We start from the raw sequence: 12,582 nt of genomic DNA on the forward strand, positions 1-12,582 counted from the left end.
CACTGTTCCTACATAGTGATTGATGTTCGAGGTACATTCGTGGGTAGAAATAACAAATATTTACTGAAGCATATCAACAAAAAAAAACCATGTGCACCACTACCTCAAACAGGTTTTCTGTTGTGTGCACTCTCCTAACCTAGGTGACCTATTGAGTGGCGTTGAGTGAAGTTACAATGGTTAGGTGTGCTGTGCCATCGAGCCTTAGAGAGTCAGAGCGTTTGCAGTTGCATGTAGAGGCAGATGTGGGCCTTTCATTCACATCAGAGTCGATGTTCAGAAAACTGGATATAATATGACGTCTTCGAGCAGCACAACAAAGGAGCCGCGTTTGACATCTTTTCTTTTTTACTCCTGTATTCCTCAACGTATACACTTATTCAAAGCTTATGGAAGAGCAACAGGCTGCTGTTCTTCCTATGATGAAGGGGAAGCAAACAGCATTGGCAGCATATGAGAGGAAACCGTGACAAAGGCAGAAAGTCCTGATCAACATGGCTCAAGAGCTTTAGATGACTGCCTCTCATTCTCTTTCTCTCCGTGTCTTCGTTTAGCCTCGTCCCTCTTTTTTCCTTTGTATCTGAAAAACCTTTTCTTTACATTTCTACGCTGTCTCTCTCGTTTGTTTTTCTCAGTCTCGCTCTCCAGCTTGTAGGTTTGTTTGTTGTCTTCCCTCGCTGTGTTTTTCTTTTCGCTCTCTTCCCCTATACCCGTTTTGTTGTTGTTGTTTTTTTTGTCATCTTTGCTGACATTTTCAGTTCAGAGACTTCAGACACAAACTGCAGGGGCTGCGTAATTATTGACGCCGAGCTAATCTGCTGCCTTTTCATGAAACCGAGGTCAAGCGAGCTCGTTGACGAGCCATTGTTCACTATTCCTTTCACCCAGATCAGTGCGGTTACTAATCATTTCAACGGGGAAGCAACTCCGGTGTTCTTAATAAAAGTGAGGTAAGTGTGAACGGGAAACGGTTGCGCTTGGCTGAGGAAGCTATTATCTTTTGAGAAAGCTCGAACAGCTCCCGTCAGATGATGAATGCAGTGGGTAGGCGCAGTCCATAGAGGAACCAACGCAAAGGCGTGTGCGCTCTCTGAGGAATACTAATGAGTCCATTTAAAAGGGAGACTCTTACACAATAATGTGCCATGTATGGTGGCACAAAGAGCAAAGTGATTTCTTGTGTCTTCTTTTGAAACTGGCTGATTTCAAATGACAAACGGTGGTAACGAACGTCTTTATTTCAGTTTCATGGCCGCCCATACTCGTACAAACAAACAACCAGCACGTGCTTTTTAACTCCAGCTTCAAACACCTCCTTTGTCATCGGGTGTCTACGACACAACGGCTCGCCTTCCTTAAATCAGTTACACAAATAAAAGCCTTGTTATATCCTTGTGCGTTTGCGCAGAAGGACTTTGGAATATTTGCGTTGAAAAGTGATTGTGACAGTATTACGTTTGACTCTGGTGTTTGAGGCCCATCGATCTGTCGTGCACTCTGAAAGCCTCCCTGGGCCTCGACAAAGCCTTGTTGTTCATTTGAAACTCTATTCTCCCCGTCAGATTATTTTTGCAGACCTGAAATAACACATTCAGGTGTTTTTTGAGGGAAGGAAACTAAACATGAACAAATCACATATCTTGGAATGAGCATATTTTAAAAGCAGTCCAAAGACAGTGACTGAGCATCTGTCCAGTTAAACATGTTTATAGTACAACGTCTAAAGATGTATACTGGTTGGATTTGCTTATTTCATTTTGGTTATCATCCCAATCTGCTTAAATATTCTGCATTCATTTTATAAACCATTGCAGGAAAATATTCATTCTTTCTTATTGATTGATTATATAGTGTTTCCAAAGTGTCCTCGTCCGGTTTACATGATGTCCTGCTGATGCTGTGTGGACTCGCTGACCACCTGAAGAGAAACAGAAGAAAAACAATCATTATTTACATTTTAAGGTCTGTAGTGTTGCAGATAACACGCGGCAAGATTTCCTTTCTAAGGTGAAGCAGGGTTTCGGAGTCGTGCTGCGGTGCTGTGCGCGGGGATGGACAGTGAAAGGGAAGCTTCTTAAAGGAAGCCGGTGAGGAGTGTTGAGGCTCACTAATGCATCTATAAGCGAGTCGGCTCAAACCACCAAGATTTCAGGGAGTTAGACAGCAGAAATGGTTTTGCAGTTTTGACTTCAACACATATCGCTTTGAACTCTTTGTCGGATCCATTCTGTCATCGCTTTAGGCACAGATCTAAAATCTGGTAGTTGGCTTCAGCCCGCAGTGAACAGATGATGGCGGGATGCTGGAAGCAGACTTACAGACCGGGCACTGGCGCCCTGGCTCATAGAAAACGTCCTCTAGATAAAAATATACAAAAATGAAAACTGTTGAGTTGTCACCTCTTAATAGCTACAGAATATCACTGCAAAATGTTTTCACGGTGTATTGGGCTACGGGCGTGTTGGGTATCGCAGCATATACTGTGTGTTGCAGTGCGTGCTCCCACCTCTCCATCGCGGGTCTCTATGGTCTTGATGAGAACCGTCTTCTTGGAGTGGACCTCTGAGGAGCGCTGATGCTGGGACTCCGGACTGGTCTCTGAAACGATGCATTCATACAGCTCGTTTACTACTTCATGAACTCACGCGGTAACCTTTTGCTGAACCTACACAAGAGTTAATTTGGTCAAAAAAAACTCAGTATTGTTTTAATTATTTAGGTTTTGGAAACATTATAAATGAACTCGCATATGAATCGAACTGCCATGAAACCATCTGTTGCCGCCAGTATGACTGCAAATTAAAAGTTAAATATTCTTATTCTTATTATTATAAATATTCTTAACTCATATTCACCTGCACTCACTGCACCTGTTACATCATCTCTAATTACTACTCACTGTATTCAATGAATCAGCCGCAAAGTGGCTCAATGGGACTCGTGTGCAATGATGGATTGCACATTTGCTCTATTGATACATCAAGTTAATGGGCTAAGTTGTGTGATTATTTAGTGTGCGGCTTGTTGATGATCGCCCCTGTGCATCAAAAGGCATGAAGGTTTTTGCTAGGTCGTATAGCACCACACGGTGGTTACAATGTGTCACTGCAGAAAAGCAACTTGTGATGGCCTCAAATATCACCCACCATATAAAGTAGCAAGCTATAATTAGTCTTTTCTTTTGTGGGTAATAAAATCGTATCTACTGTTGCTTCTACCTCTGAATCCAATAGAGGAAAAGGCAGACTGGACGGGCCCGGTGGTAGTGATCCTGAAGGAGAAAAACACAGACTTAATATCACCAGCAAGTAAGTGGAGGGAAAAACGAAAATGCAAAGACGTTAAATGAAAACGTTAGACGGGAAGAGATAAGTCAAAATGTTTGCTGTCTAGTTTCATCCACGACCGAATGTGAAGAGCACACACCTGCTCTCCTCTCCCTCCAGCAGCTTGCGGTAGGTGGCGATTTCAATATCCAGTGCCATCTTCACGTTGAGGAGGTCCTGGTACTCTCTCAGGTGACGAGCCATATCGTCCTTCAAAATGAATACAAAACGATTTCGATTATCTGCTAAAACAAACTCCACGGCAAGCTCATTACTCACCGTCCATAATCCGGATTAATGAATGGCAGAGGGCGTGTAAGATCACAGGGCTAATTACCTTCATCTTAGCGATGTCTTCCTCCAGCCGTGTGATACTATCCTGGTAACCAGAAGCCTCGCGGGCCGTACGTTCCTCCATGTCTCTCATCTGGCGCAGCAGAGACTCGTTCTACAGGGGAACGGGGGGCATGAGGTACAACATTGAACTCTAGGAAGACTAATAATGTGAACATAACTGAGAAGGACAGCAGGCAACACTCACAGTGCCCTTGAGTGAGTCGATCTCACAGGTGAAGGACTGTATCTGGTGCCTGTACTCCATGGTCTCCTGCTTGGACTGACGCAGCGCATCATTGTTCTTATTCACAGCCTGGTTCAGATCAGACACCTGAGGAGAGACGGGACGAGGTTTTAACGATACCACAGCTGAACTGTGTGTGTGTGTGTGTGTGTGTGTGTGTGTGTGTGTGTGTGCTCATGCTCTACCTTGGACTTGTACCAGTCTTCAGCCTCTGCGATGTTCTTGGCGGCGATGCCCTCATACTGCACACGGATGTCCCTCAGAGCTGAAGTCAGGTCGGGCTTAGACATGTCCATCTGGACTTGCACCTGTGTGTCCTGCATCTGGCTCTGCAGCTCACGGATCTCCTGCGAGGGGACGAGAGGATAAATGCATGTTAGATGTTATATAAACAAAATTAGAAAGTAATTATTACAAAATGCAGGATGGGGAGCAAATTAAGAAAAACAAACTAATTTAAGTTAGTGAAAAAAATCAAATTTGGAATCCCACATCAATAACATTATATATTAATATAAAGGTAATGAAAACAGTCTGGTAGTGCATTAAAAACAATATCAGAAATATCAAAAAAATAGCACTAGTTAAGATTGTAAAACTAGCTTTGGTCCTACTCAGCTGTCTTCTAGTTGAACCAACTGATATAAAAAGCTTGGCATCTGTTCACATGCACGCATTCTTTCTCGCTGTCTATCTCACTCGCTTACACGCACACACACAGACACACACACAACAGCTGACATGCTCCATGCTCTTCCACCAGTTGGCAGTTCAGCATTTCTGAGAGGTCAACGCTGTGGCAGAGATGACAAAATGACCCAGAGGGAACTCAACTGTGCTGCCATATGTCCGGGTGTGTATCTCGGTATGTGCCTTGATGTCTGCGGGTCAATGTGCACAAATGTGTCCAATGCACATTTAGCATTTACGTTCACCCGTGTCTTTGCCGTATCCCTTTGAAGAGCTGCATTCCCACAGAGGCTCAAATATATATAATGTTACACACGGAGCCGTTATGGGATACAGCACACACCACACTCCTGACATGCATTGTACGTAGACATACTGCAGGTGTGGTGGTCCTGCACACTTCATAGACATATCAACAGACCTCTTCATGGATCTTCTTGAGGAAGGCAACCTCCTCTTGCAGGCTCTCAATGCGTCTCTCCAGGTCCAGCCTGGCCAGAGTGGCATTGTCAACGTCCTGAAAAAAACACAGAAGCAACAGAAGAGATCCAAAAGGTGAAGGAAAACAAAAAGGTATATATATAAATAAAATGTTTGATGTGTAAGTGCGATTCACTCAGATATGAATCTATTTCAATGGAAATACTGGACATACGCCTCTGAACGCAGACAGATTGTTCTCAGCCTCTTCCTTCTGGTGGATCTCCTCCTGCAGTCTGGAAAGAACAAGGACAACCAGGGTTAAAACACAAGTATACACAAACAAAATAGCTGTGTCTTGCAGAGCATTCTTCCCCAGCGATCGTTACATGAGAGATAAACTACTTACACCTCGCATTCTTCCAGCCGTCTGTGCCTTTTTCTGTTTCGGCTCAGAATATCATAAACTGATTCGCTTTTTGAGTCCTAAAGCTGTGATGCAGCTGCTGTCACACTTTCAGAGTCAGACAGAGAGGTGCAACCTCGGTGGAGCTGTTACTAAAATCAGCATTTCATTTTGCGCCCAGAACTACTGGAAAATCTAGAAGGAAACGCATGCATGTAAAGTATGCGTACGCAAACTGAAAAAGGGCTTTTAAAAGATGTCTTCAATCACTGTGTGGGTACGTGCACTGGGTTAAATGCAGGATCCTGTTGTCTGTGTGTGTATTTGTCTATTTGCTGTTTTCACGTGAGTGAGTGAGTGAGTGAGTGAGTGAGTGAGTGAGTGAGTGAGTGAGTGAGTGAGTGAGTGTGTGTGTGTGTGTGTGCGTGTGTGCGTGCCTGCATTCTAGCTGTTACCAGGGAGGGGAACTCTGTATTTTGATCTCAGTGAGAGCAGCAGGTGCTTTGTCGAGCTTCACTCAATGCGGCGGGAGACAATTTGTAAATGGCCGATGGAAAGAGAGTGAAAAGCGAATGTTCTACAAACACGTCGTATTGAGGGATGTTGTTTGCTTAGGATTTTTTAAAAACTTTTTTGGTCTCCTTCTCTTTCTGCTTGAATAAAACTGTGTTAGTCTCAGCTTCATTCCTTCCTCTTGAATGCCTCTAATGGCCTCTACCCCCTTCCCCTGCTTTCCATTTCTCACCATTTTCTCTTTTATTTCAACATACAGCCATGAATCACCCTGTTTTGTAGACAGGTAGTTACCAACCTGGGGGTCGAGACCCCCCCAAAGGGGTCACAAGAAATTAAAGGGGTCAATTCATGATAAACATTAAAAAACATACAGTATTTTATGAAAAGCGGACACTATGTGGTTAAACTGCTCATCGCAGGCCCCAAAAGTTGGAGGCCCCTGAAGAAGACAAGAGATTTTTACTACCCAATAACAGGAGTTCATTGTGACCGAGACCATTGTTCCGTTCTCAGCCTTTTCCTCACGCAGCTTTCTAGAACATACCGTCAAAATGCACACTTCCTTCCGCCCTTATTCCCCTCATTCTTTGACACTCTTTATTGTCCGTCCACTGGTACACCGGTCCGTCTGCTCACTCAGCCGTCCTTTACCCTACCTGAGCTTCAGCTTCTGCAGGTCATCGGCCAGGTTGTCTCTGTCGACCTCCACGCGGGCGCGCTGGTTGGAGAGGACTTCTATCTGCTTCCTCAGCTCCCTCATTTCCTCCTCGTACATTTCAGCCACGCGGCCGTGCCCCTCGCGGCCCTTCAGCTGCTCAATCTCCACCATCAGCGCTCCATTCTGCTGCTCCAAGAAACGCACCTTCTCGATGTAGCTGGCGAAGCGGTCGTTGAGGTGCTGGAGCTCGGCCTTCTCGTTGGTCCTTGTGTTGAGGAAGTCCTGGTTCATGGCGTCGGCCAGGTTGAAGTCGAGTTTCTCGCCAGAATAGGTGCGCACGGCCGAGGAGGAGCCGAACCCTCCTGCCCCGGAACCAGAGGACACCCGGTATGAAGAATAAGAGGGACTAGCATTGTTCTTAACTTCATAGACTCTGGAGGACCTGTGGCTTGCTGAGGAGCTGCGGCCACCGGCCCCAGAGGAGAAGTGGGAGGACATCGGGGTCGACCCGATGCCAGAGCCGAAGGTGCGGCGGTACGAGGAGGCCGTCTGGGCCGAAGCGGAATAAGACTTGCTCATGGCTGGTTGACTGTTTGGCTATCTGTTGGTTTCTGATGGAGGTGCTGTGACCCAACTGTCGCACTGGGCAACTAAGTGAAGTGAAGAAATATCCAACGCCCAGCGCAGCTATTTGTAGATTTGCCACACCCACTCTCACCCCGACCACTCTCGCCCGTCTGCAAGCCCACAGCGTCCAGCTCCACCCCTTCGCTTCACCTAAACCGAATGTTCCTTTGAATAAACCCTCACTGCACGTTTTTAGAATCCAGGCATCAACCCGAGCAAAGATCCCAATCATTGTCACCGGCATTGTGGACGATGGCTTCAGAGAATAAAAATAAAATGGAGACGCATTCATGTGTTGGCAGAGAGAGTTGTCCCATTCCTACTCCAAGATACTTTCATCTGATCATCAGTCAATGAGCGTTAATGGTGCCTCTTTGGTAAGACTACGAGGGTACTTTTGAAAGAAAGTTAATAATATAGTGCTTTGGTGAAGGTGAAACTTTAGCTGAATTGGCTGTTTATTATTGCAATCAAAAATGCAATCCTTTTTGTGATATATAATATTACTTGGATTATCTTTTTGACAATCATTTTACTTGAAATGTCTGGACATTTCCTTAATTTTCAGGACTTTACTCCGTATCTCATCCCCCTATCTGGCCCTTATTTCTGCCTCATGCCTCCCCCCACGTACACTGAATTCAGCTGTCCAAGGGTTCGGGTTTCAACTATCGGAAAGGGCGGTGCCCTTCTGTGTGCGTGTCTGTATGTGGGTAGTTGGATAGATGCATGATTGAGTGAGTAAGTATGTGAGTGAGTCTCTGCAGTTGTATTAGTAGAATTGATTCATGAAAATTATCTGTATACTATATTCAGAGGGGAAAGAATCCACCGGGGAACGACTGTCTATATGTCGGCGTCCTGAAATAGAAAAAGAGACATTTTTTGTCAGTTTAAAATAGCTTGACATTTCTGAAATAGCAGGCATACTTGCTATAATTCAGTATATGGAAGTTTTATGGGGTTAAAGAAAACGGCAGACTGTGTTTTCCACCTCATAACAAGTAGTAGTTGACACAATGCCTCACAATAGGACTCATCTTGGATCGTTTTTGAGTGACAGGATTACCCTGCAAGTAGCTACGGAGCTACAATAGAGTTATATGTTTGCCCTTGGTTAGCAGCAGTATGGGTTGACTGACTGAGGTGCTGCTGGGAAGGTCACTCACGCCACTCCATTTTGTTATAAGTGCTCTCCATAGGACTCACACAGCCTCCATGTGGGTGGACAAATCTGTCCAAATAAGCAAAGCACTACTTCAACATTTCAACATTTATACCATCGTATTCATTGGCACATCCAGTAGTCGTGTCGTGAAAAGATGAACGCGTGAATTATTTGACATTGTGTGTTTCAGAGGGGGCGGCTCCTCTAAACCTTTAAGTGATTATAGTCAGATTAAAAAGGTAAAAGCTCGCTTGCAGACAGAAACCTAAAAACCCGGTGGCAGACAGGGGAAGCGTGAGTAGCTTGTGAAGAAAAGAATGGAACCACATTAAACAAAGCAGCTTCGTGATCTGACACACAGATACCCTCAGCCGGGGCAGTTGTCAGGGCAGAGAACACTGTAAATAACCAGGTCGAAAGTTTGACCTTCTGAGTGTGTGGGGTCCTGGATGGATGTACGTGAGGTCAAAAGCTCTCAGGGTGTCCATGAAACCACGTGACACCAGTCTGGGAAGGCCAGCAGACATGTAGGTAAACTCTTAAGATGCATTGATCATTTTACCAACCTATTGACTGCCTAACCGTGTTTTTATCTCATTTATGCAGAATACGACGACATTTTTGTGTGGCCGTGCAGGTATTTGTATTTCACAGACCAGTGTGTGTATCAGCTGCTGGTGCTGTCAGCTCTATTTTAAGCATTTGCACTTGGTGGCCCACTTCACATGGGGCCCGATGGGGTGAAGTTAAAAAGCAGACCTCGTCAACAAGGCGAACAATAATGATGCTGCTTTTACCGACGTGTCCAAAGATACCGCTGACAACCGAACCCCGATTTCAAGTATCAAAAGAAACAAATGTCGTACGAACAATACTGTTGAAAGTCAGAATAGAATATTTCTACATTTAGAAAGCAAACTGGAATAGCTTCATGCTACTATCTTTAAACATGTTGCTCATTATCAGAAGTTCTCTCTGTCCCTTGTGGCACCGGGATTCCAGGACTCATCGTGACTTCACTCCTTCTTTTTGCTTCTGCAGATGATCTGATCTGACGTGATTGGATATCGAATGACTCTGATATGAACATGATGTGACTCGACTGTGTTGTACTATAATACTACCCTAACTGTCATCCCGGAGTTTCCCTCTTAAACGGCAAGTCATCCGCTCAACACAGAAAATGAGTTACGAGTTGCCTAGCAACCCCCGACACAAGAGTGATACCTGATCTGTGGCCAAGCGAGACACCCTTAAATTTAGCCTCCAGAGTCCGGCATGACGGGAAAACCGTTAACACATACAGACAGACGCATGCACCATGTCTAAGAATATCAACAGTTAATGGCAGCCCAACCCTACGGTGCCATGCCATTATTCTTTTTTGGGAATAATTCAACACAATAATAAAGAGATATTTGTTGTACACTACAGATCTCTATGTGGTTGCATTGCCTGGATTCTATAAGATATCTTAGAGAAATTATTCTCTTTTTCAAAATTAGATATTACTGCATTCAACCTGCCTGCTGCCATGTTGTTACATTTCTTGTCCTAAAAGATACTCGAGATTTCGCAGAGACATAGTTGTGCCAGTTTGTTCTATAATCAGTCATCTTTATTTCTCATTCACCATGTTTGGAATTCCGTGTCTGTCACGAGCCAAGCAGTGTCGATGTCATGATGGTAAATCTGTGAGTATCCTTATTTCAACCCCTGGATGCTAAACACAAAGATATAGAGGCATATTTCTGATTCAATTACACAAATCACATCACAGAGACACTTCTTTAATGATTTGATTAGTGTAAGGTTGAAAAAACTATTTGAAATACTTTCACAGGCGTAATACATCTGCCACCTGCGGGATGCGATATGCGTGATAGTATTGTAGAGATAAATAGTAAAAATGGTAAAAATGGTTTGATGTTTTAATTTGATTTAAATAGTATGTCTGAAGGTTGTTCTGCTGGTTTCATCTTTCATAGACTGTGTGCAGGTTTCCCAGCAACCAACCAAACAGGCGTACACACATACCGTTGAGTTGAGCAGTCGCACTGAAGGGACACGCGGTGGAACCCATGGAAGTGTGGGTGAGGAAGACAGAGAGATCGACACAGGCAGTGCGCGTGTGCGCGTGTGTTTGTGTGTGCGTATGTTTTCAATTTGTGATTGGATTCGAGCATGTAACATGGAAACCAGAATACACATGTAGACATGCAGGGGGAACTTGTTCCAAATCTATTTGAAGTCTACCAGAGATGTTACATCAAAAGCCAAGAGACAAGAGAATGTGTCCACAATTGGTCAAATCAAGTAACATGATTTATGACTCATGCTGGAGAGAAAGGCTTCAATTGGAACCTTACTTGTACTGTGCATCTAACCTCTTGGAAGCTGAAGCGACGAGACATTCATTGGATGCTGCTTGTGATATGCCAAGGATTGCATAACTGCAGGAATGAGGGCCAGATTCCAGAATCCGTTCTTTCATTGAGCAGTCAGTTAGTTTGCTTGAATCAAAAAAGATCTTCATTTTTTGTTGATGTTCAGACAAGATTCATCATTTATATCATAACTACCTGTATTTTTTAGTCGTATTAATCTCTGGGATGCTGCTGTAATATGCAGACTTCTTCCCCTGTTACATATAAGGACAGATCTGCCCATGACAGTAGTGTTGAATCCACACAATCACTATTCTCCACCTGATGCACTCAATGTCCACGCTTGTAATTGTCATGGTAGCGTCGATCCCTCAGACCCACGCTGATTGGCTGAAGCGTCCTGACCGGTATGTAGTGCAGTGGCTTTAGCTCCCTCCTCCAGCCATAGTAAGGCTTTCATGTCTGTTTTCCTCTGCAGGGCAAAGGATCATTGACCATCAGCTGTACACCCGCTAACCTGCCAGAGACCACTGCTGCTTTGCCTTGTCTTGGTTAAATTAACCCTGCTTTGCTCTGCTTTTCTTTTCTTTGGTTAAATTAACCCTGTTTGGGTCTGCTTTGCTTTGCCTTTGGCTAAGTTCACTTCGCCTTTTGCTAAACCCACCTTGCTTGGGTCTGCGTCGTCGTTGGCCTCCCCACATTGCTCATTTTTGAATGTTTCGCTGTGGGCCTCCTACTGGGTCAAGACATATTTTAACTGTGTACGAGAGCCAGGGAGAGGCAGGCCGTACTTTGTTATTTGTCTGTTTGTCAATTTGTTATTTTGTGATTTCGTTAAGCTTTGGTTAAGCTGTTTGTCGGTGTTTTATTAGTATAGTCTTTGGTTAAATTTAATTATTTTCTTTCTGGTTTAGTTTATTTTATTTTAAACCCGTTGCCCTCATCTCCCCCACCCATAGGTGCTGAGTCTGCGGTGGTGGATTGGTGTCCCAGGTGGTGGTGTCCCTCTTATGTTATGTTTTTGCATGTTTGAGTTTGCTTCACTTTTAGTTGTTTCACGTGTGGTGCTCCTTGGGTCTCCTTTTCTTTGGACAGTCCATCATCGTAAGTCTCAGCCCTGATTGGTTCCCCCGTTGCTTGTCCCAGAGTGAAGAAGTTTTTACCGTTGTTTTTAAACCGTGAATTTAATAAAATTACATTTTGTACTGTAAATTGCGTCTCTGCCTCATTTGCAACGAACCTGAGTGCCTCCCCTTAGTTTTGTTTGGTTGAAGATTTAAAACAATTCCCTGGGTGAAATTCCCAGGATGGCGTTGTCTGGCAACATTATAATATTTAAACTGCCCTCTCCTATACATCACGCCTCGTGTCGCTACATACAGAGAGCTACTTTTATTTGGAAGACACCAGAGGGAGCAAGAGGACAACTGGACAACATGGACTCCTGTGACACCACTTCATTAGTGAAAGTGGCCTTAATGTCCGACTCATTTCCAATCAGAAAGGATTAATTAGGATAATTAACAAAGCATCGCACCACAGGTAGGAGGTACAGCAAATTGCGGGGCGCGACTGGGTTGGGACTATTTCTGGAGATATGCCTCTTGTGCAGGGCGCATACTGCAGTATGGTACGTTATTGGTACGTTATTCATAACGTACCACCGAGGCTGAGGAGACTATGCAAGTGTAAGCTCCCGTTGGGACTGATCTTGTTGCCATTCTTCTAATATGGTGTTAAAGTTCATTTATGAAATAAAAAAAAAAAACGTGTTTTTATTGTGTAGCACGTTTTCATTACATCA

The 12,582-nt window shown here is 44.2% G+C and overlaps 1 protein-coding gene across 2 annotated transcripts; it reads right to left on the reverse strand.

Moving 5' to 3' along the window:
* Positions 1-1,220: 1,220 nt before the first annotated feature.
* desma (desmin a) lies at positions 1,221-7,431 on the reverse strand. 2 transcript variants are annotated; one of them, XM_078091324.1, is made up of 11 exons: positions 6,595-7,335; positions 5,252-5,312; positions 5,018-5,113; positions 4,092-4,253; positions 3,868-3,993; positions 3,664-3,774; positions 3,427-3,536; positions 3,219-3,271; positions 2,507-2,598; positions 2,319-2,357; positions 1,221-1,918 (listed from the first exon to the last, which is right to left on the reverse strand). In XM_078091324.1, the coding sequence occupies exons 1-11, from the start codon at positions 7,173-7,175 to the stop codon at positions 1,877-1,879; spliced, it is 1,473 nt and encodes a 490-aa protein (XP_077947450.1). In that variant the 5' UTR covers positions 7,176-7,335; the 3' UTR covers positions 1,221-1,876. The 2 variants fall into 2 exon arrangements, with proteins under 2 accessions (XP_077947450.1, XP_040057344.2); XM_040201410.2 differs by lacking the exon at positions 2,319-2,357 and having other exon boundaries at positions 6,595-7,431.
* Between the last annotated feature and the right edge of the window lie 5,151 nt (positions 7,432-12,582).

The sequence above is a fragment of the Gasterosteus aculeatus genome, chromosome 16, assembly GCF_964276395.1.
Source record: "Gasterosteus aculeatus chromosome 16, fGasAcu3.hap1.1, whole genome shotgun sequence".
NCBI classification, from domain to species: Eukaryota; Metazoa; Chordata; class Actinopteri; order Perciformes; family Gasterosteidae; genus Gasterosteus; species Gasterosteus aculeatus.

Bases quoted from the DNA above. Each gene is read 5' to 3' on its own strand.
- desma (XM_078091324.1), bottom strand. From the start codon at position 7,175: ATGAGCAAGTCTTATTCCGCTTCGGCCCAGACGGCCTCCTCGTACCGC. The intron at 3,775-3,867 runs GTGAGTGTTGCC...GTTCCCCTGTAG, and splicing joins TCGACTCACTCAAGGGCACT to AACGAGTCTCTGCTGCGCCA. The intron at 2,358-2,506 runs GTGGGAGCACGC...ATTTTTATCTAG, and splicing joins TAGAGACCCGCGATGGAGAG to AGGACGTTTTCTATGAGCCA.